Source organism: Sitophilus oryzae, unplaced genomic scaffold, assembly GCF_002938485.1.
Source record: "Sitophilus oryzae breed Bouriz unplaced genomic scaffold, Soryzae_2.0 scaffold_551_pilon_pilon, whole genome shotgun sequence".
In the NCBI taxonomy this organism is placed as follows: domain Eukaryota; kingdom Metazoa; phylum Arthropoda; class Insecta; order Coleoptera; family Curculionidae; genus Sitophilus; species Sitophilus oryzae.
In genome coordinates this window covers 3,182,679-3,210,119 of record NW_022147142.1, presented here as the reverse complement: position 1 = coordinate 3,210,119, position 27,441 = coordinate 3,182,679, and the positions used below count along the sequence as shown (strand labels likewise).

The window sequence follows — 27,441 nt, the reverse complement described above, 5'->3', positions numbered from 1 at the left end:
AGAAGTGGTTCTACATCGAAAATGTGAGGAGACGCTTCGCGTGGTGGTAGCAGAAGATGTTTCGATCCCTGAGCGCTGTGAGATATTTTTGGATGGTTGCCTGGAAGGTAAAATGAATAATGGGAGTATTATTCTGTTGGAGCCAAGGAACCATGACAGCGAAATAAGACGAGGGATCGCTGTTGGAAAAGCCCTGCTGCGAGCGAAGAAATCTGTACCGGTGAGAGTAATGAAAACGAATTATTATTCTGTATCCTTGAAGAAGGGAACCCTTTTAGGGTACCGTTGTTCGGTCTCCTCAGTCATTCGAAGCGTGGAAGCCTCCAAAGTTTCGACTTCAAAAATTCGGACAAAATGGTGAAGGAGTTAGTAAACGTTAAGGGATTATCTCCCGAAAATAGTAGAAAATTGAGAAACCTGATAATCAAGTATCAAGATGTGTTTGATAAAGCAGAAGCATCACAGAGAGGTCGTACCAATTTAGTTCAACATAAAATTGATACCGGAGATGCACGACCAATAAAACAAAATCCGAGAAGACTTCCACTCGCCAAACGTGAAGAAGCTGACAAGATCCTTCGAGAAATGAAAGAAGAGGGTGTTATCGAACTATCTAACAGCCCGTGGACATCGCCGGTAGTACTAGTAAAGAAGAAAGACGGTACCACCAGGTTCTGTGTTGATTATCGGCAGCTCAATAATGTTACCAAGAACCTAACTATATGGTCCGCCCTCGGATGACCTTAACATCGCATTAAAGAATCGACACCGTAATGATTCATTCGAAGATTCGAGAAGAATCGAGTTCCACTGGAATGGAGTAGTACATACGAGAACAATCGAAACCGGTATTAAAGCCGGCGGCTGTGGCCTAGAGAGGGCAGTTTTAAATAGACGAGTGCAGTTGACGCGATAAAATTCAAAATAAATTCTTAGGTATAAATCGTTTGTAAATAGTTCTAAAAAGTAGGATAGCTATCCTCTGCCGACGATAGACGATACTCTAGACACACTGGCGGATCGACAATATTCTCTACCTTAGATCTGAAGAGTGGATATTGGCAAGTCGACATGGCGCCGAAAGACAGAGAGAAGACAGCGTTCTCGGTGGGCTCCGGACTGTGGCAATTTACCGTCATGCTATTTGGATTGTGCAACGCGCCAGCTACCTTTGAGAGACTAATGGAGTCTGTGTTAAAGGGACTCTCCTGGACTACCTGTTTAGTGTACCTGGATGACATCATAGTGGTTGGGAAATCCTTTGACGATCATCTGAAGAATTTGGAAGAAGTTTTCAAGCGACTAGGGAGCTCTGGTTTGAAACTTAGCCCCAAGAAATGTCATCTGTGTCAAGAAAAGGTACACTACTTGGACCATGTAGTCTCCTTCAAGGAGTTGCGGTAGATCCACAGAAGACCAAGACAGTGGAAGAGTGGCCGATACCTAAAGATAAACATGAACTACGAAGCTTTTGGGACTATGCACATACTATCGCCGCTATGTACAGGATTTCGCCACCATCGCAAAACCATTGACCAGACTTACCGAAGGCGAGAGGCGTTTCTCTTGGGACTCATATTCTGACGCGGCATTCCGAAAATTGAAGAAGGCCCTGACTAGTGCGCCCATACTTAGCTACCCTTTTGGCAACGGAAACTTTATATTGGATACCGACGCTAGCAATGTTGCGTTAGGCGCTGTTCTGTCTCAGATGCAGGATGGTCAAGAAAAAGTCATTGGTTATTTTAATAAGACCTTGTCAAAACCGGAAAGGAACTACTGTGTAACCAGACGAGAATTACTAGCAGTAGTTAAAGCAATGGAACACTTCTTCAAGTATCTCTATGGAAGAAAGTTCTTGTTAAGAACAGACCATGCTGCTTTGAAATGGCTGTTGCAGTTTAAGAATCCTGAAGGGCAGGTAGCTAGATGGATTGAACGATTACAAGAATTTGACTTCGACACAGAACATCGAGCTGGGGCAATCCATCAGAATGCCGACGCACTTTCCAGAAAACCTTGCGCTAAGGACTGTATGCATTGTTCCCGAGCAGAAGCGAAAGAAGTGAAATTCCTAAGAACAACTGTGGTTAATTATAGTTGGCAACCCGAAGATCTTGCAAATGACCAAATCAGTGACCCAGAATTAGGTTTAGTAATTAACTGGAAAAACGCAGGCCAAAGACCAACGTGGGAAGAAGTTTGCAGATATTCGCCGAACGTAAAGTCGTACTGGGCCCAGTGGAATTCCTTGGTAATCGATAACGGACTACTTCGCCGTGTGATCGAGAGACCGGAGGGACAAGAAGAGAGAAAGCAGATCGTCATTCCAAAGAAGAGGGTCCCAGAAGTCTTGGAGGAAGTTCACAATGGAACCAGCGGTGGACATCTTGGTGTTACCAAGACACTTGGCAAGCTGCGCGAACGGTTCTACTGGGTGAACTGCAAAGAAGATGTGAGGGTCTGGTGTAAGAAATGTGACATTTGCGCAGCCATCAATGGGCCACAAAAGCGTGGTAAAGCCCCTATGCGCCAGTACAATGTTGGCAGTCCCTTCGAACGAATAGCGATCGACGTGGCTGGTCCTTTCCCGGAGACCAACGATGGCAACAAATACATTGTGGTAGTAATGAATTACTTCAACAAATGGGTCGAGGCCTTTTGTTGGCAAACCATTGCCAAATAAAGAAGCGTCCACCGTTGCTGATGCCCTTATTAAAGAACGGATCTGCAGGTTTGGTGTTCCCATGGAGCTTCATTCAGATCAGGGAAGAAACTTTGAGTCCAATCTGTTCCAAGGCGTCTGTGAAGTCCTCAACATCCGCAAGGCCAGGACGACTGCTCTACATCAACAATTCGATGGGATGGTTGATCGCATGAACAGAACTATCAACCGTTATCTGGCCAAAGTAGTCTCTGACCACCAAAGAGACTGCCCCTACCAAGGCGAAATAGAAGTTCGTGTTGGGACCGTGAGAACCTGCAGCTTTGATCCCCCTGATTCGGAGATGTCCTTTGACGATTTCATGGCCCTATACAACAGCAGTGAGAAGGCTCGCTATGGTGTAACCGAAGAAGATCAACGAGACCTCTTTTCCGTGCCTCCTGATTATTCGCTCGCTCATTGTGGGCCCGAGATTTGCGGATGTCCAGAGGAATCGCTGCGACGTTCAATGAGAAGTTTGGGCGTGTCGGAGAACTACGCCGACAGGATCCAGTGGTTGGAAGCGTCTTGAGGCTAACCGACAATGCACATGGTCAAGCAAGACACATCTTCTACCTGGTCACCAAGGAATGGTCCCCGAGTAAGCCGACTTATCTCAATCTATGGAAGACCCTGATTGAACTGAGAGAAGCCCTGCTAAACAACAACATTGCACGATTAGCCATTCCGAAGCTGGCGTGTGGACTCGATGGTTTGAGTTGGCGTACAATCCGGAACATAATTGAAGTCTTGTTCAGATTTACGGGAATCGAGATCCTTGTTTGCTGCTACAACCCAAAGCTGAGATCGGGAGAGAAAACTGTAGACTGCTATTTCTACCAGACTTTGCAATGTACCAGGGGCCAGCTTTGCAAATACCTTCATTCACCGTGTACATCTCGGGACGAGCATGTACCTAAGAAGGGGGCAGTGTTGCGGACTGGTGTGGACTCGACCTAACCTAACTATATGGTCCGCCCTCGGATGACCTTAACATCGAATTAAAGAATCGACACCGTAATAATTCATTCGAAGATTCGAGAAGAATCGAGTTCCACTGGAATGGAGTAGTACATACGAGAACAATCGAAACCGGTATAAAAGCCGACGGCTGTGCCTAGAGAGGGCAGTTATAAATAGACGAGTGCAGTTGACGCGCTAAAATTCAAAATAAATTCTTAGTTATGAATCGTTTGTAAATAGTTCTATAAGTCTTTTATCGTTATTGTTTTTGTTAATTAGTGTTAAATAAAGTGTTTAAATAAATTGTGACTTTATCCACTTCTATCCACACGGAACCGACGAAGCACGTAACAATATAATAGCAATTTTGATATTACAGTTGGGTGTGAGAACTTTTGGCATTACAACAAAATTATATAATAATTCACCACAATACACCAAAACACTTATTTTAACACTGGACGCGCGTTTCGCTAATTATATCCACGTAGCTGGGTACGTCACCCGCCTTTGACGTCACCGCTACCTCAGCAGTAGAAGTTTATAAATATAAGTTATATTTATATTTTCTCATCTTTTTGTTAGTACTGTTCAACCAAACATATTAATAAACTGATCAAGTCTCTGTGTTGTTTTTTAAAAAGTAATTGTCCCGGTCACGAAAGAAAACTGGCGCAGTCGGTAGGATTTGCCAAGCTATCTAACAAAAATCGTAGTTGGTGCCCGTTACGCGGATTAAATTGGTAAAACCCAAAAAACAACCGTTGGAACAGAGGACAAGCATCGCCGAAAGTCCAACACCTGGCAGAGGACAAGCATCGCCGAAACCAGCTTAGAATAAGGACCTGGTCGAGGACAAACGTAGCCAACACCAGTTAGGTTAAAAAGAAACGAAAAACGAAGCAACGAAAAACGAAAACCATCGAAACCATCACCCGAAAACCGAAATCATCACCCGAAAAACGAAATCATCAACGAAAATCATCCCCGAAAACATCGCACTCAATGAACATCGTAGCTAGACTCACCCTGTACATCTCTCTACTGTAAGTCATATTTTTATATTCTGCTTATTAATATCGTATTTTGCATTTACTTTTATTTTTATTTTTAAAACTATTTTCCTATTTTGCTTTTTTTCCATATAACAGGCCCGGCAATGGATCTCTAGGCATAGGAATTACATGCATTGGAATGAAACGCCTATAAAAAGTCTATGCTTAAACAGAGATGGCCAACAACTTCCCCGTTTCCACTTCCACTACGACTGTCTACTTAGACAAACTCCAATAAGATAACAAATTTTGGAAATTCCGCCACCTCCCATCCACTCATGATACCCATCTCCCTGCCCTTTATTTATCGCCATTATTTTATTTCCCTTCCCGCGCCTCCGCACCTCGCTATTCTGACTCCCGTCAGTTCATCACAGAGTTGCCAGGTCTACCGGTTTCGTCTGTAAGCTACCGATCTACCGATTTAAAGAAAAATCTAACGATATATTCAACTGCGTCTTTAGTTTTTACAATAGAAGCACTTATAAAAAGCTGACTTATTTGACTAAAAATTAAGCGACTGCCGTGTTGGAATCTGTATAATTTGACTTTATTATTGTTTCATTAAATTTTATTTAGTAATAACACACATACAGGTCATCGTTCTGTCTAGTTGCAGAGTTACAGAGATATTCCTAAAAATCCTTATTACTCCTTATTACTCCTTATTAGGCGCGGTATTGGCGACATGCCCGAAGAAGTTGATATCTTTTGAAAAGATTTTATTTCATTCATCTACTAAAGTTGAACCCATATTTTCCCCAAAAAATGTAAACAAAAAACAAAATTTAAGTTAAGAAACAACCTAAATTCGGACAAATATTTTAGTGATTTTCCCGTCAAAAAAATATATTAATATGAAAAAAGAGTTGAGAGTTGCTACAGCTTTACCATTGAAATGAAATTAATTTTAGATATCACTGATCAAAATTTGTACAAAGGTAAAAAGTGACTGCTACACTAATTTGTGACTGCTATCCCTACTTGTTATAGTTTTATATGTTTTTATTAATATATTAATATTATTTAATTCAATATTTTTTTTTAATATCAAATAATATACCTAGCTATTTCTAATTCTTGTTATATTTATTATATTTGTATTTTATTTGAGTGATCTATTATTACGACACATAGGAATGCTAATTTTGGACTTAAATATTATATTTTATTTCGTTTCTGTACTTTTAATTTTTGTTGAAGATCTACCGAGAATTTTGTTCTCGTATGGAATTATAATCTAACCAACCCGGCAACCCTGTTCGGCTACTCCTTATAAAGTTTTTTTCGGCCTAATTCCTTTGTCACAGCCGCGGCTTTGTCAAGCGCCGCCGCCGACCGACTGTGTCGGGGCGACTGCTAGGAAGATCGTACAGTATTGCCATTTCATAGAATTGCACTTGCTATTTTAGAAATGATTTCAAAGTTTTGCATGTTACTTTTCGTTTTAGAAAGAAGTTATGTGCCTAGAGAAAACATTCTTAAAATTGTTTCGTACTTTATTTAATATTTCATTAAGTAGGCAAGATAATGGGATTAGAAGATTTAGGATTTTGACAAGCCAACATAATTTCGATTTAATTGAATGGCAACACTGTCCGTCCTGTTTCTATTTTTTCGATTCTGTTCTATTAGTAGGCGGTAGCCCCCACACAAGCGTCTTAAAGACCCGCCCGGCGCCCCCTCTCGCAGGGGCTCTATCGTCGTATCACTTCTATGATCACTTCCCCTATACAATGGTAGGGAAAAGACACTTTATCCGTCTCTGTTGCACTGCAGTGTATTTTGCAGCCTTACCATCTTTTTTTATCGCATTGAAAACCTCCTATTGCTAATATTCCTTTGCCAGCAGTGTATATCCATTTTCCATTTTATTTTAATTTTTTAATTTTTAATTTTTATTCGTGTTTTACGAATCGATTTGATTAAGTTTATTTTATGTCCGATTCAGATAGTGAAATCGAGGAAATAACTAATAAATTTAGGCTTCAAAATTTAAGTTCTAGACATTTTGAAAAAGATAGTTTTGAACAAAGTCTCAGATATAGAACTATTTCTGATTCAATTATTAACTCTGAACTAGAAAATATTTTAGATCAAGTAATGGCTACTTCAAATCAATCTCAAAATCAATCTCAAAATCCATCTCAAATTAATTATTCATTTTTAAGATTATATATTGATACAATTCCTGTGTATGATGGCAATCCACACACTTTAAATATTTTTATTGATACGTGTCAAAGCTTAATAACAAATTTTTATAGAGAAGGAAACGATGGACATAACAATTTTATAATGCGTGCAATAATCGGGTGATTATCAGGCAGAGCATTAAGTTTAATTGGTTTTCGTATTCATGAATTAAATTCATGGGATCAAATTAAAAACTTATTAAATCTTAGCTTTGGTGACCAACGAAATCTAGATTGTCTTGTTCAAGATTTGATTATCTTAAAACATAATCGTAACGAAACTCATATATATATACATATAATATATATATATATATATATATATAAATACTCTAGAAAATGAATCAATGATAAATCACCCTGGAGATACAGAAGAACAAGGATTCGACCCTATTGACTATCTGAGAGACTTAGCAGAAAATGTTGATCGTGAAGAACAACCCTCAACAAGCCAAAAGAACACAGATAAAACTAAAGAAAAAGAAAAGATAAAAATTCTCCAAGATATACAAATTAGACCACCAAGAACTAGGAAAGAAGTTCAGAAAAAAGAGTTACAACAAGAAGAAGAACAAGAGCAAAAACATGAAGATATACAAGAAAAAGAACAAGAGGATTTAACTACACAACATTCAAAAAAAGTTATTTATTGGTTATTCTACAATTGGTTTTGTTTATAGGTAGTAAATTTAGAGGAATTGTATGTCAGAACTTGAATTAACAGTGACATTCTTAGCAATACTTGAAAAAGACTCTAAAATAATTAGTTGTGCAGCCTGCGGTAGATCTCGGCCATAATCCAGATAGAAATCCTGGTAGATCTCGATAAAAGAAAAATTTTCTCCTTACCGTTTTTCAAGTAAGTCCAAAATAACAAAACTATTTCACTTTGAATATTAAAAAATACATTTTTCGCTTAAATTTTGTGAACTACTGGTTCTTTTCTGGGTTTTCTTTCTTGTAAATTTAATCTACTACCTCAGTTGCCATATTATTAAGATATTATGTTTTTAACTTAAAATTAAAACACATTCCAGAAATTTCAAATTTTCCAAAAAAAAATTTTTCGCGAAAAAAACTCATTTGCGTATCGAAATATACAATCCCTAAAATATTTGCATTTCTTTAAGACTCACTCTGTATAATTCATTTATATTATATTTATTATTTCCTACTTGTCAAAAATAATTAAGAAACGTCAATTATTTGACTTGGGTGTTTTTTTATAAAAATGTGGATTCATCTATTCTATTTTTATAAAAATGGAGGATTCATCTATCCAAAAACGTCATATGGATATTCTGGACTGGAAGAAAATCTACAAAATAAAATCTTTATTTTTTGTAAACATTGCTGCGTTAATCCAACGGAGACTAATTGTCAGCAGTAGCTTACTAATGGACAAATTTGTCTAACGGACAAAAAAATGCTTAACATTTCGGACAGTATATCTCTTTCCGTCGTCGGAAGCAAAAAAAAATACAAAAAACAAAGAAAAAAACTCTTTAAAATATGAAAATGTTACTATTGGAGATCACTTAAGTTTTTTTACACAGATACGGCTACAAAACCCGTTTAATATAATAAAAATAATAATAATATATAATTTCATATTAAGTTTGATAATTTTATTCTAGTGGCGAAATATATTTTTGGATAATTTTTTTTTATAATTAAATAATTATTATAACTTATCTATTTTATTTTAAATATATTTTTAACGTTTTTGATAACTAATAATATTTAATGACATCGCAAAAACAAAACTAGCAAATTATTGAGTCTCCTCTACATTATATTTTTACACGTTTTAAATAATATTAGAATGGCAATCGTAAACCGGAGTTTAAGTCAGCCATATTAATTACCCATTGCGCTCCACCTAAATTTGTTAATATGCTCTTTCATCAGTATTTCTATTCAAAGGATCAAACAGTCTTACTAACAATCTTTTTATGATCCAAAACGAATTTTATCAAACTGTCAAAGGCAAAAATGCCAGCCTGATCATAAAACTTTATTTTCATTTGGCATATATGCGGTCCTGTAAATACGTACAACAATGAGTCTAAAATATATACCGGATGTTGCATCGTCGGACGGGACATAGGAAATCCCATGTAAATTTTAATGGGAATTTCTATTTAGGTTTATTGAAGAGCACTAAAACGCACATTCAAAAGAATAACTTTAGATATTTTTGATTAGCCCGTTTACGAGTTATCGCCGATTTCATTTTAAATATTTCTCCTTTCTTATGGCCCTGTATTTACTTCTGAGTACCAGTCAAGGTAAAAGATAACTGTCAAATGAAGTTGTCTTTTCAGAAATTTATCTATTTAGTGCTTTATTATTATTATTAAAAACTCACACCTACATCGAAAATATTAGCCATGAATTACACTACCGAAGAAGAAGTATTGATGATTAAATGGTATTATCAAGGAACTAGTTATCAAAAGGTGTCGGACATGTTTGCTGCTCTGTATCCGAATAGACCGATACCCGGAAAATCTACAATCGCAAGGAATATCCAGAGATTTAAGACCAAAGTTACCCTAATAAATAACTGCAGATGTGAAGCAAGGCAGGAACAAAGAGAAGATACAAGAAATGATACCGATTTGGAAGTGTTATTGTGCGTGGAAGAGAACGATGGAAAGATCGGCACAAGGAAACTTGAGGATGACATAGGAATAGATCACACTACAGCGTTTCGAATTTTGAAACGACATAAATACTATTCCTTCAAATATGAAAAGCACAAAGAGCTACGAGATGGGGACGAAATACGGCGGCAGGCGTTTTATTTTGATATGATGGAAAGAGCAAACACGGATAGGGAATTTTTAAAAAACATATGTTTCACTGACGAATGCACGTTTACCTTAAATAATGAACCCAATGTTCAAAATCATCGATATTGGAACAAAGAAAACCAACACAGGTTTGTCGAAACAAGGACGCAATATCCACAGAAAGTAAATGTTTGGGCAGGGATATTCGGACACAATATTATCGGGCCATTATTTCTTAAGTGAAATTTAAATGCAGAATATTATTTGGAACTACTCGAAAATCATATTTTACCTGCTTTACATGATGCCGCTAGGGAAAATTAGGAAGTTTGGTACCAAATGGATGGCTGCCCGGCACATAGTCATAGTACCCTGGCTGTTCGGGAATATTTGGACAATAGTTTTAACGGAAACGTTATTGGCCTAAATCATACAGTAAATTGGCCTCAAGGTCTCCTGATATTTCGCCAAATGATTTCTTTCTCTGGGGTCATTTAAAAAACAGGATATACAAGGATAAAAAATACCCAAATCTAGACGAGTTAAAAATGCTATTTCTGCCGAATACAATAGAATTTCAGTTTACCAACTAGCGAATGTAAGAAGAGAATTTTATGATCGCCTGGGTTATTGTCTAGCAGTCGATGGAGGAATATTTGAACATCTTCTTAAATCCTAAAGTTTTAACAATTTAATAGTACCTAAATTAATAAGTTATTGAATATTGTAATAATACTATAATTAACCTTGTAATTGATTACTTTATTTTACTTTAATTCATATTAATTTGTATTTATAAATACATCTTTAAGATTTCCGATGTAGGAATGAGTTTTCAATAATAATAAAGCACTAAATAGGTAAATTTCTGAAATGAAAACTTCATTTGACAGTTATCTTTTACCTTGACTGGTACTCATAAGTAAATACAGGGCCATAAGGAAGGAGAAATATTTAAAAAGAAATCGGCGGTAACTCGTAAACGAGCTAATCAAAAATATCTAAAGTTATTCTTTTGAATGTGGGTTTTAGTGCTTTTCAATAAACCTAAATAGAATATTCTCTAAAATAATTAGGGAAGCCAATAATTGACCCCATTAAAATTTACATGGGATTTCCTATGTCCCGTCCGACGATGACCCGGTATGTACAAAAATGTAATGTAATGTAATAGTGTGGTGTGGCTTTGATATAATATCAAGCAAGCTTGTGTTCATTAGTCCATCGTGTGAATTTTCGACTACCGGATATAAATATTACATTGAAAAATAATTATATTAAGGGAAATTATAGTAAGATTATAGCAGCAAACATTTTTGGGGTCGCTTGCAAAGTGGTGCGCAAAATAGACAATCAATTTTTAGTTTGTTCTAACGTGTGCATATTTCGAATTGACAAAGATTTTCTGTTTAATCGCTTAACCATTGACAAGCGAATTACGCACTTACAAAAAATAAGACATTAATGAGAATTAATAAAGTTAGAATAGCAACACTTTCTTATCAGAGTATGTGAGCTATTCGAAGTCCTCTTGTTTAATGTTTTAGTAATAAAACTGAGTATTGTTTTCTTACTGATATGCACACTGAGTGGGGGGAAAATATCTATACAGGGTCCCGCAAAACTGCGTTGGGCATCTGTAGCTCGTAGAATAAAAAACTTGGAAACATATTTTAACTTATATAGGGTAACTTAAAAAGGCATGAGTAGATCGGGATGATTGTTTTGAAACGGAACACCCTGTGTATAATTGCATTTTTGGCTTCCTTTCAGATCACTTTACGTAATCCTAAGATATCAGTAAATATATTTCGATAGTTTCAGAGATATTAATAAATAAAAAATATATATTTTCAGCATTTAAAAAAATATAAAAAAAATAAGAACTGTTCTGAAATCAAAACTATATTATGGGCGTTTAGACTTGAGCACGCACGCACTGATCCTCCGCGAATGCTCAAGTGTAAACGGCTGTGCGCGCACGCTCACTCTGAATCTGTCTGTGCACGAGCAGCCGCGAACGTGAGTCGTCTGGTGTCGGTTTTTGGTCCGTGCTCAAAGGGATTTTATGTGTGCGCGAACGCTCAGTTTGCACCGGCAATTTGTTTTGTCACTACGTTGTTGCAGTAAATTATATCGATTTCTAAAAATTTGGGTTTGCCCCCAGCGACAATGTTTTCGATTTTTCTCCTTTTTAATAATTAAGCTGTACATAACAATGACTGCAGCCTCGACTATTTCTTGGTCGTCCATTATTTTCGCCAACACAACTCTGCTGTGCTCGCACAAATGGATCACTTCATTCGTCGAAAAATAAGTTTTTAATTTGAACGGAGCCGAGAACGCACGCTCAGTTCGTGCGTGCTCAAGTCTAAACGCACCATTAGATATTTTCTTTAGATGGTCTGTACTTACTTTGCTATAAATATGGCAAACGTAAATCATATAGGATGTTCAAAATTCTACGCCAATTTTTCTAAAATTAGCTGTGTTATAAAATTTATTCCTTATTTTCAAAAAATGTGAAATATGTCAAAATCCTTACATTTTAGGCATATACTTATTTAATAAAACTCACCCTCGAACTCGCCTTTATTTTTTTCTAGAATCTCGAAATCAATAAATATACAGGGCGTTCCATTACAAAAACCCAACTTTGATATGTAATCTTTTTAAGCAAACCCTGTAGAACTGTATATATTTTTATATTATGTTTTCATTTAACCTACATTTGCTCTCAAAATTTCATTTCGGTATAAACTTCGATATAAACTACCGTTTTTTTGGAGCCTCCGTCGTATGAGACGCGCCACCCTGTATATCTTCATTGTGTGTTTGTATTTTGGCCTATAGTTTTTGTTTTTGTATTTCATTTAGTTTGAACTCTAAAATAATAATAGACACGAAAAAATTATAGAAATGCTTTTATTTTCAATGTTTAGTATTTCTCTAACAACAAAACACAAAATTCGACCATGAAGAGCTGCAGTATAAGTAATTTAGAATCAAAGTACGACTTTTTATTGTAAGCCAATTTAAGTAACGTTATTTCAAATATACAACGGAATAGGTATTATTACTATTGTTACGGTCTATTGCGTTTAAATTAAACTGCTTCCTTCCTTTTCAAGCAAGAAATATATTGTAATGAATGATGAAGGTATTCTTATATTTGTATCTTAAAATTTCCCTAAAGGTCGCAAAATTTTTCCGTTGTTCCGTTATATGCAGTGGATTATTTCTTACAAGAGCAATCAATATTTAATTTTATTATTATAGAGAATAGATAATTTATAATGTATTAATATATAAAGGAAGAATTATTTTTTAACCATAGTATATTCAATACTTCGTTATTTCTCACTCATTGCAAAAATACTGGGTAAAAAGAAATCTTATCTTATTTTCTTTTTGTTTTCTCATCATCAGTGTTTATCACTGATGATGTTTTCAGTAGTGAAAATATTGTGCCCGTTAATATACAGGGTCGCTTTTATGTATGGAAACAAAATATTAAATACAAAAATTATAGGATTTTTAAATATCTATTAGCGAATAATAAATTTAAGTATACAGGGTCGTTCATCAAGTCGTGGCACATCAAAGTTTCATTTTTTAAATAGTATTATTGCATATTTCGGTTCTTCCTTCTTTTAATATGTTTGATTTAATGATGCCATTCTACCGAAACTGTGATACTGTTGTAATGGGTTTTTAAATTCCTATTAGCTACTAGTAAATTTAAGTATACAGGGTCGGTCATAAAGTTGTGTCACATCAAACTTTATTTTTTAAATGAAATCCCCTGTATATTATATATTTCAATTCTTTATTCAATTTTAAGCAATAATCGTAATACATGTGGTACATAAATTGAAGAATTGAAATGTTAAACGAAAATTTTATAATTTCCAGACTTGATATACGCCCATTTTATCGAGGGCATATCTTGTTTTGGTGTATTGTGGTGATTTAGTGATTTATTTTAATGTGTAACACCAAAGGTTCCAACCCTCAACTGTAATGAACATATCAAAATTAATTAAATCAAATTGTTTAAGTGATATTTTTAAAAGTCAATAACTCGGAAATGGTTGGTTTGAGGTACATTGTGTGCATTTCGATTTTTGCTTAGAATTGAAGGAAGAACCGAAATATGCACTAATATACAGGAGTTCCATTTAAAAAAATGAAAGTTTGATTGGCCACGACTTTATGACCAACCCTGTATATTTAAATTTATTACCCACTTATTAGCGTTTTTATAGAGTTTATAAATATCTATTGATATTTATAAACCCTATAATTTTATATTTAACTTTTTGCGGTACTTCCTATATTTTACCTAATAATCGACCGTTTCCATACATAACAGCGACCCTGTATATAATTACATTTAGAGCTAGAATAAAATCAGTTTTCATAGTTTCAGGTTGGGTGGAAACTTAGAGATACAACAATTTTTTGTATAACAAAAAAATAATTTTTATGCATATAAGACGATTATTAAATTTCCTCGCAAATTTCATAAACATATCTACCGGGTGTCTTTTAAAAGTGGCTCATCTCAATAACTTTTTTATTTTTACGGATAAAAACACGATATTTGAAATGTTAGTATATGACATAAACTGGGATTGATTGACGTATTAAGTTAGTCACTTTCTGTTTCACCGGAAGTTCTACTGAAACTTTTGATTTGTAAATGGTACCCTAGGTATATTTTTACTTTATTTGATAGAAAACAACATTCTGAATAGGAAACTTTTGACATTTTCAACTAAAAATAAATTTATAGTATTTTAAATTTCAAGAGTTAAAACTACTAATTTTTAATGGAGTCTGGAAAAAGAGATTTGATCATTTAATGTTGTTCGTGTCTTTTCATGACCTACTAAAAAATGATTAGGCATTTATTTACGAAAAATTTGGTAATAGTTGGTATTTCGAGTCAAATTGTCATTCTAGATTGAAATAAATTTAAAATACTAAGTTTTTAAGCGAAAATGCCAAAAGTTGGCATATAACATTATGGTATACCATTCTATTGAGAAAGTCAATTTCTATCGAATAAAGTAAAAAAATACCGAGTGTACAATTTACAAATCGATAGTTGTAGCCTTTTCCGATGAAACAGAAAGTGACCGAAACTAATAATTGAATATGCCAATTACCTAATTCTGGTTTGTGTCATACACTAATATCAAACCAAATCTCGTTTTTTTATCGGAAAAAGTAAAAATGTTATAGGGGTGAGCCAATTTTAAAAACACCCGGTTAGAAAATTATTGGTTCACCTCGAACACACTGACGACTAGGTCGCACCGGCCAGGCCGCTGCTACCTCTAAAACCATTAAATCAGATGATACAGCGCACACTAACGCCCTGGCCGTCCATTGGTCGTTGCGGCCAGTAGACGGCACTAAAATATTATTATTTTCTGCCGCTTGTTGCCGGTTTTCTTCCAAATTAATAATTTTTCAGATGAAATCCCTCAAATTCAACGCACAATATTTTATTTTCTATAAGATATAGTGTTTTAGTGTAGTTTTTGTACACGTGCAGGAAATCCAAAGAAATAGTATACAGACTGGATCAAAGGGAAACTTAAATCTAGTCCCTTTTTTATCAAGGGTCGATTCTAGTAAAAATTCAAAACATTTTTATATGACATACTTTATTTATGGTTGGTATGATATCTGTTATTATACCTTCGAGTTTCGATGTTAAAAAATAAAAAAATCATATTTAAAGTTTTTCTACAACCACTTGTTTTTTTTTATTAAATTAGTTTTTTTAGTTGTATTGTAGTCATGTACAAGGAGGACAACTGTATCTTAAATATTATATTTAATTTAATGTTTTTCAAATAGGGTCCATTAGACTATATTTCTACAAGGTATATTATTTAAAAAAAATAAGAGTAAAAGCACAGATTAGGTATATTATATATATACAGATAAAAATCTTATCCCTAATTCGTGGTACGAAAATTGTTTCTTATGACGTTGTGCAAACGAGCAAAATTTCCTGTGCGCAAAATAAACTCGCGTAAAATAACAGTAAACAGCGTAATAGGGAGATATCGCTAAACCGAATAGCGTGCATGGACGTTGATAAGGTCAGGTATTATTTCCTTTACGTGAGGTGGTATTAACTCTCTTCATTTATAGTTACCGGATCGGAAAGAATTCTGTTCGCGTCGCGTCCGCTATTTAAACTTAACCTAACTTTGAATTTAAAACTTTGAAATTGTTTTGTTTACTAGGTATTTTAAAACTAAAGGGCTAAAGTGCTTATTTCCAGTGCTTTATTGTTCAACGTCTGCCTGTGGGTTTAGGGCAACAAGCAACAAATTCTCTTAGAAGAGCTAAGTCGTCATCTGCTGTAAACCTAAGCCTCTTTATAGGTTCTTTAATATTGGAAGAGATGGAATCCATATTTTGGGCCATATTTATTTAATTAAAACTAATCCCAGCTTCTTAAATATCAAATTACCTAATAAAACTAAAGTAATAATTCAAAACAATTCAAACATAACCTAAAATAAAAGATCTCGCCGGCCGGCCCCGGTTGTGAAATACCCGCACATGCCCATTTAAGCAATTTTTAAACGTTATTTAGAAATAGCGCTTGGTGTAATTGATCCACATATTACGTCAGGCGGTAACGTTATTAGTGGTTGTTGCGTTAAAAATTGACTCGCGCATATCGTAACCATGATAAGGTACGCGTAAATACTGCATGACGCTATTCGGTTTTCCGATATCTCTCTAATAACTGTGCCGGTCAGGCACTGTGTACGATTTCAGAGGCCATAAGTGGGCGTGCTATGTGCGCAAACTAGTAACCTAACTAGTGCCCGATTCCGAAAATTGGAACCACGAAAAACAATAAAGAAAAAACAAAGTTTATAATCTGCATAATCTGTGGTAAAAGTCACTTAAACATTCATAAAAATAGAAGTATTTACTGTTGTAGATTCTCAGTAACAATAAAAAAGAGGAATTTATATTGTAAACATTGAAATAACTGGAAGCTAAACTTTCTACCTGCTTATATTTAGAGCCAGTGTCTGACGACTTTTTTTACGATGGCCCTAATATGTTTATTTCTAAAGTCGATAAGAGCCATCAGTAGAAGCCCATATCAGTAGAAAAGAGAAACAGAATATCTCCATTTTTGTCGGTCGCGCGTACACAATGCTTTTTGTTCGGCCTATTTACTCGTGCGCGCTCGGTTCGTTCGGGCTAAAATGTTCAAGTCTGGACGCACCTTTAGAAACAATACCGTTTTTGCCCTTTATTGATATAATGCCGAAAATCTTACGAGTTACATGTCTCACTCTACACATATTAAATTACATAGACGTAGGATGTAGAACATTCTGTTATGAAACGACTGATAGAATAGCAGGCATCGCGGATTTGAAAAACATGGAAATAACGACGTTATCGTGTTGTCGGGGTTGGATATTTTACTTACCTACTCCATTTAACCACACCAGTATTTATTTACTAAAAATCCAAGAATATTTTAAATGCATTGTTTAATATTAGAACATTTAATAAGCTCATGAATAGTAACTTCGCTTTTTATTTAACTCGGATATTTTAACATTTCTGAAACTTAATTCTTTCTGAAACAATATTTTCTAATTGGTAAAACGTAAAAAATCGTTAGATCTGACAACTCTGTTGAAACTGGTCGTTCATCTGACCGCAGCTATAAACGCAATACATCCGGCCAGCCGACGCGACGGCCAGGTCGTTGCGACCTGGTCGTCAGTGAGTTCAACCCCTAAGCCATATAAAGCTTATGTCATTCGTTGCCATGCCATATTATTTACATTACTTTAATTATTTAGTTATACAGGGTAAGTCTTAAATAAGTGCAAATATTTTCAGGGGTGGTACATTTCGACCCCAGGAACACGTCTATGAAATTTTTTTCGTAAAAAAAGATGTTGAAAACCGTGCATTTTCTTTTAAATTTCCCTGTATATTTTTAGAAAACTTTTTAGAACTGCCTGTGCACTTTTAGAACTGTCTCCCATGGTAAAATTTTTTATTACGGCACTAAAAGGAATGCAATATTGCCACTTCCTACATGACATATATTTCTAATTATTCATACAAGAAATTGTCACTAACAAGTAAAAAAATGCTGAAAAAGGGTGAAAAATTCAGTAAAGGTGTGAACAAAACACCCTGTATTGTAAAGTGTAGAGATATTAGTTACGCCATTATGATTAATTTATCTGTTTCAGTATAAAAAACACCCCTGTTACCGTTTTAAGTTTAATTAGAAATAACGAGAACTAAATCTTATACAATAATTACACCTTTCGGTACTAGCATACATTATTACGTCTTTACCTGTAACAACGAATACATAAAACGTGTGTTTTGAGTATAATAAATTGTTTTAACTCGATTTTAAGTGTTGTACCTTTTCTACCTAATTTATATTACAGTTGAGGTTTGGAACTTTTGGTATTAAACAGTAAAATAAAACACTAATTCACGACAATACACCAAACCACTATACTTTTGCACTCCTAATTTAAAGACACATAATGATTTTGCATTGTTAGCTGTTCATTTAAACTAAAATAAACGCAGTTTCTTTTAAATTGCTTAAAATCGGCTTGTCTAAAAATGTTCAAATTTGGCATGTATATTCGGCATGTGATTTCTAATTACGATTTAGCTGTAAAATGAATAGGGGAACCAATATATGAACAGTTCAAAATTTGCATGGGATTTCCTATGTTTAGAACGACGATGTACCACCAGGTATAATGTGTTCCCTACTATTAATATTATTCTATTATTATGTTTTTGAGATATTTATTATTTTTATAAAAAATTGAATATTTATTTTTAAGTTTTTAATTGACAAAGTGATATGAATAATTAAAATAAAAGAAAACCAAAAATTATTGTTTTATTATATCCATGATAGATTTACCAAACATTTATTTATTGAAAAAACTACAACAGAAAGCTTAAAAATTTAGTGTTAGTAAAACATAATATTAGTGTTAGTGAAATTAAAAGTTTAATATCACGAATCATTAAAGTATATCGAACGAAATATAGGAGAAATCATGAATTTCTTATAGTAAAATAGTTATTATATTAAATATGTTCTGAAATTATTTAAAAATTGTAGTTTTTACATACTCCTGAAATAAAACTAATTATTAATACGTATAAACTAAAATACAAAAAGCTAGGACTGTACAGTGTGTGGTCCTTCGTTCTGCCACTAAGTAGATTGGAAGATGGGAGACTGACAGAGAATATCATGCTTACGGTTATACGAATAGCACTAAGATAGATTTGTGCAACCAATGTTTTATAAGAGGCGTTAGTATATCCATTACATTCAACATTTAGTGCTCAGATTTAGTTCGGTTAGCAAAAGAAGAAGTACTCTTGACGACACAACGATATGGATTATATAGATAGTCGAATTTACGTTTTACTTCATGTAAACATTGTTTATTTCTACAAAATTTCTTTACAAATTCAGAGAAGAAACAGCTATCTTGTTTTCCAAAGTTCTGAAGTATTTTCTTCAGATTGACAAATTTTTGAGTAAACGGTTTACAGGTAACATCTACTACATTTTATAAAAAAAAAGGTCAATATTATATAAAAGGAGCAACAAATATTTTTCTATTTTAATATTTAACACAAAATCCAGCAAACGAGGCAATATTACTAGGCGTCAAAATAGCATTTTAGTTCTCATTTTATGATATCTATTGTTATAATTATAGAGGATGTCTCATTTTCATGTGTTTTATAGGGTTTCTAGTTTATGACTAGAGATACAAAGATGCGGTTTTCACGAAATTCAAATTTTTGCATTTTCGACCCTTTTTGTATCTCGTTTATCTTATAAATGTGAAAACTGTGTCCCATAGAGTTTTTCACGTAGAATCCAGTAGCGTAACGAGCAAAACTGCGATTCTCCAATTGCAATTGAAATTGCGATTGCGATTTTTAAATCATTGCAACTGTAATCTGCGATGCAATAATAATCTGCAAAGTATTGCGACTAAGTAAGTCATGCAGAAGTTTGTAAGTAAACAATGTTCACATTGTAAAGATGATACTATCTATTAAACCGCTTATCGACATTTTTAAATGTACATCAGAACAAAATATTGAATCAGGCAGCTAAGTGAAATTTTCCTAAAATCAATTAAAATCTCTTATGATGCCGACTTTATATGTGACATTATGACATACCTATCCAACTGAGAAGAGGACAATATTCGTCAGCATATTTTCAGCAGAATTTTTCAGGCACACTTCTGCTCAATCAGTATTCCAGATTTGAAGCGAGTATGAGCTTAAATAGTGTTTATGTTAGTGTATATATTTTTAATTGGTTATTGACTATTATAATAAAAAATAATATAAATGAGAATACTTCTAGTGACTTTGATTCAATATTTTTTCCTGAGAATACGCAGGTTCTCGTGTCTATACATAAGATATCGTGCAGGTACACATTTTCTTTACTCAATCCTCACGAGACTGCAGGTCGCTTGCAAAATATAAAACACCCATTCCAACAACCATCGAGCCAGTTCCGTTTTTTGTTCTTACATTTCCCTAAATATGATTAGTGTAGTAGTAGTCTGAAACACACCCGCTAAGCTCGAGCATGGAGCTACGTCGCGCCTGCCTGCGCTGGCCCGGCGTTTGCGGTGGCGGCGGTAGAGCCGCGAGGGGCGGCTGCTGCTGGGACCCTTTGGGATCTTTGAGCATGGCGCCCAAGGGATCGGAGTCGCCCTCCTCGATCATGAGCACGGAGATGCGGCTTAGGGAGCTGCGCCGCTCCTTCAAGGGCGTCGAGTCGTTGCTGTTGGTGGGGTCGGAGCCGAGGCTCTCGCGCCGGAACAGGCCTATGACGGACGTTTTGGGGTTTTCTAAGCCACCTACAAAAGAAATTAGTTGTGTTGTTGTGTTGTTAAGTCGCGTCCAGGCCTAACTAACGATTGCTATTAACGAATAGCGTTCGTAGCTCCCCCTCCCCCCATCCACATTGCGTTGCCATATTCACACGTAACGACGTGTGGATGTGGCAAAAAACATGAACGAGTAGTGATGAGCGTTTTTGTATAATATTAATACTAGCTTTAGAAATACAATTTAATTTATTGCGGATAGTATGTTTAAATTAGCTAATATTTTTCTTGACTTTTACATGAAATTTTAAAGGAAGTTATAATGAAAATGCTTCAATAGTCGAAAAGCATTATTATTCTAACATAATAGTGTTAATTGAAGAAATAAGAAGATGCGCAACCTTATGGGCGATTTCGTGATACAAAACCTGTCCGAGATGTAGCTGGCGATACCGTCGCCGCTAGTCAATCTGCCCAAGATTTAGTTTACCTCTATGTCGCTGCGCGCTGATTTTTACAGTCGTTTACAGCGTAACGGATAAAGAAAGTACCCTACTTCCAAGGTTACTATATAACAGGTTGCCTCGTAACTCTTGGACCAATAGGAGCGAAGCGGAATAACATCCCTCTGACGTAGACAGAACGTATAAAATCATAGATAAAAGGAATAAAAAATAAAATGCAACGGACAAAGAGAGATAAATGGGCAATGTAATAAAAAAAAACATCAAACAACTAAAAAATATGGACGCCATACACCATATACACAATGAATATCGATTCGGAAATGCACCGTCGGACTTTCGGTAGTTTTTATCCCTTTATCTATGAGCGGTAGCATCTCTGTGACGTAGTAGATGACGTTTTCGATAATGGCCGATCGAGTTACGAGACAACCTTATCTTTTAATAACCTTCCCTAGTTCTGCTTTCAGTCGACAGAGTGGGTGGTTGCCGGCGACAGTGTTGCCAGAACTACGGATTAATCCTTAGATTTACGGATTTTGGGTACAGTACGTTAATAATACGGATTTTCTATCATTAAACAATTTAATATAATATATGATTAAACAAAGAACGGCGTTAGAGTTGTCTTGGAAATGAAAATCACCGTTATATGTAAAATATTATAGTAAATATCAACAGTCGTCATTTCCAAGCCCACTAAAATACTTTTTTCATAATACGAAATATTCAGTACCTATAAAAGAATTTGTATTTTTGTTGTTTATTTTATGTTTAACACGAATAAATTTTCAATACATAAACGCGGATTATTTATCCAAAGATATTTTCGTCAAACCTATTACAGATATTACACATTTTAATATGGCAACACTGTCGCTTTCAGTTCCACACCGTCTTCGATATGCCTTCGCTAGACGAATTAGAGAAAATGAGTATGCGTTGGTCGTAGAACGAGTAAGAGTAATAAAGTAAATCAAATCAGCCTTGTCACGAATTTGCCCATTAGGTTGCGTATCTTCCCAATTTTTTCAATCAACGATAATAGGCTTTCTGACGAAGAAAACCCCTTATGCTCCTGCTCCATCTATGTTACCGTAGATGGAGCTCGAAGCTTGGTAGAGTTTGTATAAAATAACTCCTTAATTTAAAGATTTTTTAGAGATGTAGATAAATATAAAAAACTTACATTTTAACCCAATTATGAGCAAATATTATATAAATAAATAATAAAATGCACATTTGAATAGATTTTTGTTAATACTGCAATTAACTATAAATACACAGGATTACTCAATATCCCTTGGAGACATATTAACAAATGATTTTTTAACTATTTTTTTAATATTTGAAAGTTGAGTACTGTTTTCTTTAACTTTTCGTTTACTTTAAATTACTAAAAAAAATATCTTTAAAGATTTTCTATGTATAAATTGCCTCTAGTAAAAATCTTAAAAAGTGCAAAAAGTGCCTTGCAAGAGTCTTGCTGCAAGACCAAGGCCAAGACTACTATTGGATTGTTTGGATTGAATATTAAGACAGAATTATAGATTAAATATTAAGACAAGACAGCAAAAATAATATAAAAATATGACTTAAAAGTGCTTGCTTGTTCATTTTTGCTTTATTTTTAATTTATAAAGTAGGTAACTTGTCCCAAAAAGTGACCAATATTCGATATTAATTTTGTCTCATCCTGTATGTCAAATCTAAATTTAGTATGGTTCAATGGTTACTTTAACCAAAATTTACAGAATAAAATATTTTAACCCTGTAGAATGTTATACAGGGTAAATTGCAATTCACTTTACTTTTATTCAAATTTAACATTTCTTTTTAATTTTTCGAAAAAAAAATATAAAAAGCAAATATAAGACGAGTCTTAAATTTATCTAAAATCCAGAAATAAGTTAGTATACAGGAAATCTCATTAGAAATGCAATTTTGGATACCTATATAACTTCTATTTTGGAATACCCTGTACAGCTTTAAATACATCAGAAATGCTGTCCAAGTAATATTCTCGATTTTACTGTAAAGTCTAATGCAATGACTAAATAATACAAGGACAAATAGCACCCGAGACCAAACTATGACCATTCTTCCAAACAGTGCCGTGACACAGTTTTTTCTTAACATAGCCGCTTGAAGCGATATTTATATTTTTGATAAATGTTTTCACTATGCCTATGGTGTATCCGGTGGTATCATACTAATTAATTACGAAAAGACGTATTAATAAAAGGTATTACACCGTATTACAAAAGCTACAAAAGTAGTATCCTATTTATAACAAAAATTTGATATTATTGTGTTAAATAATTGAAATTATAATTTATCTCTTAATTAGAGCATTTGTTTATCTTAACTAAAGGGGCTATGATATCCAGGTCTTAAATTTAGGGCCTCTATTTTAAATAGCTACTGTATTTCAACGCCTTTTTTAAAGCCTTTAAATTTCAAGATTATCAATTTTTAAACAAATCCCATTTATGACATAAATTTGACACTATTGTGTTACAATAATGTTTTATCTCTTAATTTGCTTATCTTAGCTAAAGGGGCTATGATATCCGGTTCTTACATTTAGGGCCTCTATTTTCAATAACTACTGCATTTTAAAGTTACTGCCTTTTTAAATCCCTCAAATTTTCAAAGTTATCAAGTTTTGTTCGAATCCCATTTATGACGTAAATTTAATATTCATGTATTAAATAATTAAAATAATAGTTTATCGCTTAACTAAAGCATTTGCTTATCTTAACTAACTTAACACTCCAACTCCCAGTGGATGACATACCAAGAATTTACAACTTTGAGAAACGTGATACTTTTTTGAGTAATAAAAAGGATTGGAAGAAAGAGACGCTTACTCAGCATATAAAAGACCATACCATCACGTGGTATACTGATGCTTCCAAAACCAAAGCAGGGACAGGGATAGGAGAATTTGGGCCGAAAACTGAATACTCCGAACCAATGGGCAACTACCCCAGTATCCTTCAGGCAGAAATTTGCGCTATCGAAAGATGCGTACAATTTATCTTAGATAGGAACTATCGAAAACAGGAAATTGCCATCCTATCCGATAGTCAAGCAGCACTTAACGCGATCAACTCAGTAACCATCAATTCGAAGTTGGTCAAAGAATGCCTAGAGAAGCTCAACAAATTAGGCAAAGAAAATAAAGTCCTCCTACTCTGGGTGCCTGCTCACCAAGGGATAGAAGGCAATGAAAAAGCAAATGATCTAGCTAAAGATATATAGAAAAGGATATAATAATAAAGTACATATAATATCAGAAAAATTATTATCGAATTCAATAGAAGAAACGCTAAAAATGTGGAGTGGACTGTATATTTCCCTATAAAACTTAATTCCTGGCTCTTTCTTATCATTGCGCTTTTTACACTTAAGCTGAACAAATTACCATTATAATACAGTTTATACAAAGTTCACTACACACAACCAACTTTTAAAAATCGCTAAAATTGTCGCTGATGACCATCTGATCACTCATTCGTTGCGTCCAAAAAAATGGCATCTAACATGTCCTTGTTGTTACATGTCCTTGAATTCTTAAGTCATTGAGAATATGATGAAATACTACTTGTACCTATATTAGGAATGTATTTATTACTAAAGCACTATTGGATTAACGCCAACAAAAACAGAATAAAAAAATGCAGCATATTCACTAGACAGCTAGTCGATACTTATAATCCTTTACATAGAAGACTACCTAGATATCGTTCATCTTATGTTATTAGTCCTGAATTCCATTGAAGCTCCTTCATAAAAAGTATGAAGACTAATATTCTGTGGCCTATATATGTACGAGAACAGGCGTGGCAGATGAAGCGCGGGTACTCAGAAACTAGCGAAGTTGACATGAAGTTGACTGGCTGTCTGAATGATTAGGCTGTGCAAAATATAAACAAAACTAAAAATTACCTAACCCACCTAAAAAGGTGGCCGATGGTGAGTTGTAGGCCAGATATTCCTTGTTAGATGCCCACGATGGAAACTCAGCTTGCTGCAATGGACCCGAGCCGTCATCTTCGTCCCGTTTCCATGGCAACATCATCTCGGTTGCTGTAGGGGTTGTAACGCGCATTAGATCTCCGCCTAACAGAAAAAAATCGATTAAGTACTTTTACCAAGTTAACTGCATCAAATATTTTGCATTTTTAGCGTTAAAACGCTTAAACAATTCATTTTTATTTTCTGATGTTTTTAACCTTCTCAAAATTATAAAGCAATGAAAGTTACTTACATATAGTTATATTTGTAAAAGCAAAATATTTTTAAGTATAATAATACGTTTAGATAATTTTATAGATGCATTTATTTGCTTTTATTAAAATTTTACACAAAAGTAAATTAAAAAAACGTATCATTTCTTATTTATTATATTTTCTTTTGTTTCTTTTTGTAATTTCTTATTTAAAAGAACTGAACATATTCAGCCAACCATTATATCATTGATCAAAGATCTTAAATAACATTGAAAGTTAAATTTAGGGCCTGTATTTTCAATAACTATTTTATTTTCTATTTTCGAACCAATCCTATTTATAACAAAAATTTGATATTATTGTGTTAAATAATTGAAATTATAATTTATCTCTTAATTAGAGCATTTGTTTTAACTTTTTGTTAACTAAAGGGGCTATGATATCCAGGTCTGAAATTTAGGGCCTCTATTTTAAATAGCTACTGTATTTTAACGCCTTTTTTAAAGCCTTTAAATTTCAAGATTATCAATTTTTAAACAAATCCCATTTATGACATAAATTTGACACTATTGTGTTAAATAATTACAATAATGTTTTATCTCTTAATTTGCTTATCTTAGCTAAAGGGGCTATGATATCCGGTTCTTACATTTAGGGCCTCAATAACTACTGCATTTTAAAGTTACTGCCTTTTTAAATCCCTCAAATTTTCAAAGTTATCAAGTTTTGTTCGAATCCCATTTATGACGTAAATTTAATATTCATGTATTAAATATTTAAAATAATAGTTTATCGCTTAACTAAAGCATTTGCTTATCTTAACTAACTTAACACTCCAACTCCCAGTGGATGACATACCAAGAATTTACAACTTTGAGAAACGTGATACTTTTTTAAGTAATAAAAAGGATTGGAAGAAAGAGACGCTTACTCAGCATATAAAAGACCATACCATCAAGTGGTATACTGATGCTTCCAAAACCAAAGCAGGGACAGGGATAGGAGAATTTGGGCCGAAAACTGAATATTCCGAACCAATGGGCACCTACCCCAGTATCCTTCAGGCAGAAATTTGCGCTATCGAAAGATGCGTACAATTTATCTTAGATAGGAACTATCGAAAACAGGAAATTGCCATCCTATCCGATAGTCAAGCAGCACTTAACGCGATCAACTCAGTAACCATCAATTCGAAGTTGGTCAAAGAATGCCTAGAGAAGCTCAACAAATTAGGCAAAGAAAATAAAGTCCTCCTACTTTGGGTGCCTGCTCACCAAGGGATAGAAGGCAATGAAAAAGCAAATGATCTAGCTAGAAAAGGAGCGAACACTCCACTAACTGGACCAGAACCGTTCTGTTCTCCAAACGGGAACCAACTGAAAGCGGAACTGAAGAATCTGGAAGACTCCATCCGTAACTTGGAATGGGTGTCCTCCAACGGTCTAAGACACTCGAAAAAGTTCCTTAGAACTTATGACCGAGAAAAATCAAAGGTTTTCCTTGATTTAAGTAAAAACAATCTTCGGATTGTCACGGGGTTTCTAACAGGACACTGTCTCCTCAACGAACACCTCAGTAAACTGAAACTGAGAAACAACGGCAAATGCAGATTTTGTGGGGAAAATGGGGAAACACCAGAACACCTTATCACTGAGTGCGCCGAGACGACGACCATTCGTGCCATGAACCTTGGTACGTCTGATGTCGAGGATGGAGAGCTGGCCTCTGTGGAGCCGTCTCAGATACTGGCTTTTCTTAAAGCCCTGAGACTGTATGATGAGTTATAACTCGTTATAACTCAAGAAAGGGGAACACACAATAGATCTATAAGGTCGCGGTGATTAACTCCCCTGCTAAACATTCTACATTCTCTAATTAGAGCATTTGTTTATTTTACTAAAGGGGCTATGATATCCAGGTCTTAAATTTAGGGCCTCGATTTTCAATAGCTACGGAATTTAGCGCCTTTTTTAAAGCCTTTAAATTTCAAGATTATCAATTTTTAAACAAATCCCATTTATGACATAAATTTGATACTACTGTGATAAATAATTACCATAATGTTTTATCTCTTAATTAGAGCATTTGATTAT

The 27,441-nt window shown here is 34.4% G+C and overlaps 1 protein-coding gene across 7 annotated transcripts in view; it reads right to left on the bottom strand.

Annotated features, from left to right (window-relative positions):
* Window positions 1–18,682: 18,682 nt before the first annotated feature.
* Window positions 18,683–27,441, bottom strand: part of LOC115887091 (sodium/hydrogen exchanger 3) — a 146,089-nt gene continuing 137,330 nt past the window's right edge. For 4 of the 7 annotated variants that reach the window (XM_030906411.1, XM_030906414.1, XM_030906413.1 and 1 more), the window contains 2 exons: window positions 25,065–25,238; window positions 18,683–20,676 (listed from right to left, as the gene is read on the bottom strand). In XM_030906411.1, the coding sequence (XP_030762271.1) occupies window positions 20,351–20,676; window positions 25,065–25,238 (500 nt within the window). In that variant the 3' untranslated portion in view covers window positions 18,683–20,350. The remainder of the gene's footprint in view (window positions 20,677–25,064; window positions 25,239–27,441) is intronic. The other 3 variants (XM_030906412.1, XM_030906416.1, XM_030906417.1) reach the window with 1 other exon arrangement.